Raw genomic sequence first — 597 nt, forward strand, 5'->3', positions numbered from 1 at the left:
AGCCGAGCTGACCCTCTGGGGGCGTTTGGGGACACTGTGGGGATCAGAGCCCCGAGAGACGATGAGCAGCATCGGCCGGCGCGCTAGGACCCGGAACCTTCCTGGCCCGCCGGTGGTGCCGGGGGAACATGCGGCGAGGGAGCGGGGAGCCCTTAGGCCGGCGCACCTGCGGCCCGGAGCGCCCGGAAGAAGCGGGGCCGTGTGGGAAGGACCCGCGGTTTCGGCGGGTTCCGTTAAAATGGCGCCCTCGTCGCCGGCGGTGCCCGCGGGGCCTTAGCCTGTCGGGGACGCGGGAGCCCGCGGGGCGCGGGGCGGGCGGCGGGGCCTCCGGAGCGCGGCGGGCTCGGGCCGGGGGCTCCGCGGGCCCGGTGGGCAGACCCGGGCGAGCATGGCGACCCCGGACCAGAAGTCGCCGAACGTCCTGCTGCAGAACCTGTGCTGCCGCATCCTGGGCAGGAGCGAAGGTAGCGCGCTGGGCCGGGGAGGCCGCTCCCTCCGCGTGCGGCCCGGTGGGCTGGGGCGGTGGGCCGGACCGGACCGGAGCGGGGCCGGGGCGGGCGGCCCCCAGGCTCCGCAGGCCGGCGTCCCCGGGGCGGG

At 78.1% G+C, this 597-nt stretch overlaps 1 protein-coding gene across 2 annotated transcripts in view; it reads left to right on the forward strand.

Moving 5' to 3' along the window:
- The first annotated feature begins 209 nt into the window (after positions 1–209).
- The window catches only part of TUBGCP3 (tubulin gamma complex associated protein 3), an 83,149-nt gene continuing 82,761 nt past the window's right edge, over positions 210–597 (forward strand). For both annotated transcript variants that reach the window (XM_046664314.1, XM_046664315.1), the window contains exon 1: positions 210–464. In XM_046664314.1, coding sequence (XP_046520270.1) covers positions 389–464 — 76 coding nt within the window. In that variant the 5' untranslated portion in view covers positions 210–388. The remainder of the gene's footprint in view (positions 465–597) is intronic.

This window comes from Equus quagga, chromosome 6, assembly GCF_021613505.1.
Source record: "Equus quagga isolate Etosha38 chromosome 6, UCLA_HA_Equagga_1.0, whole genome shotgun sequence".
NCBI lineage: Eukaryota > Metazoa > Chordata > Mammalia > Perissodactyla > Equidae > Equus > Equus quagga.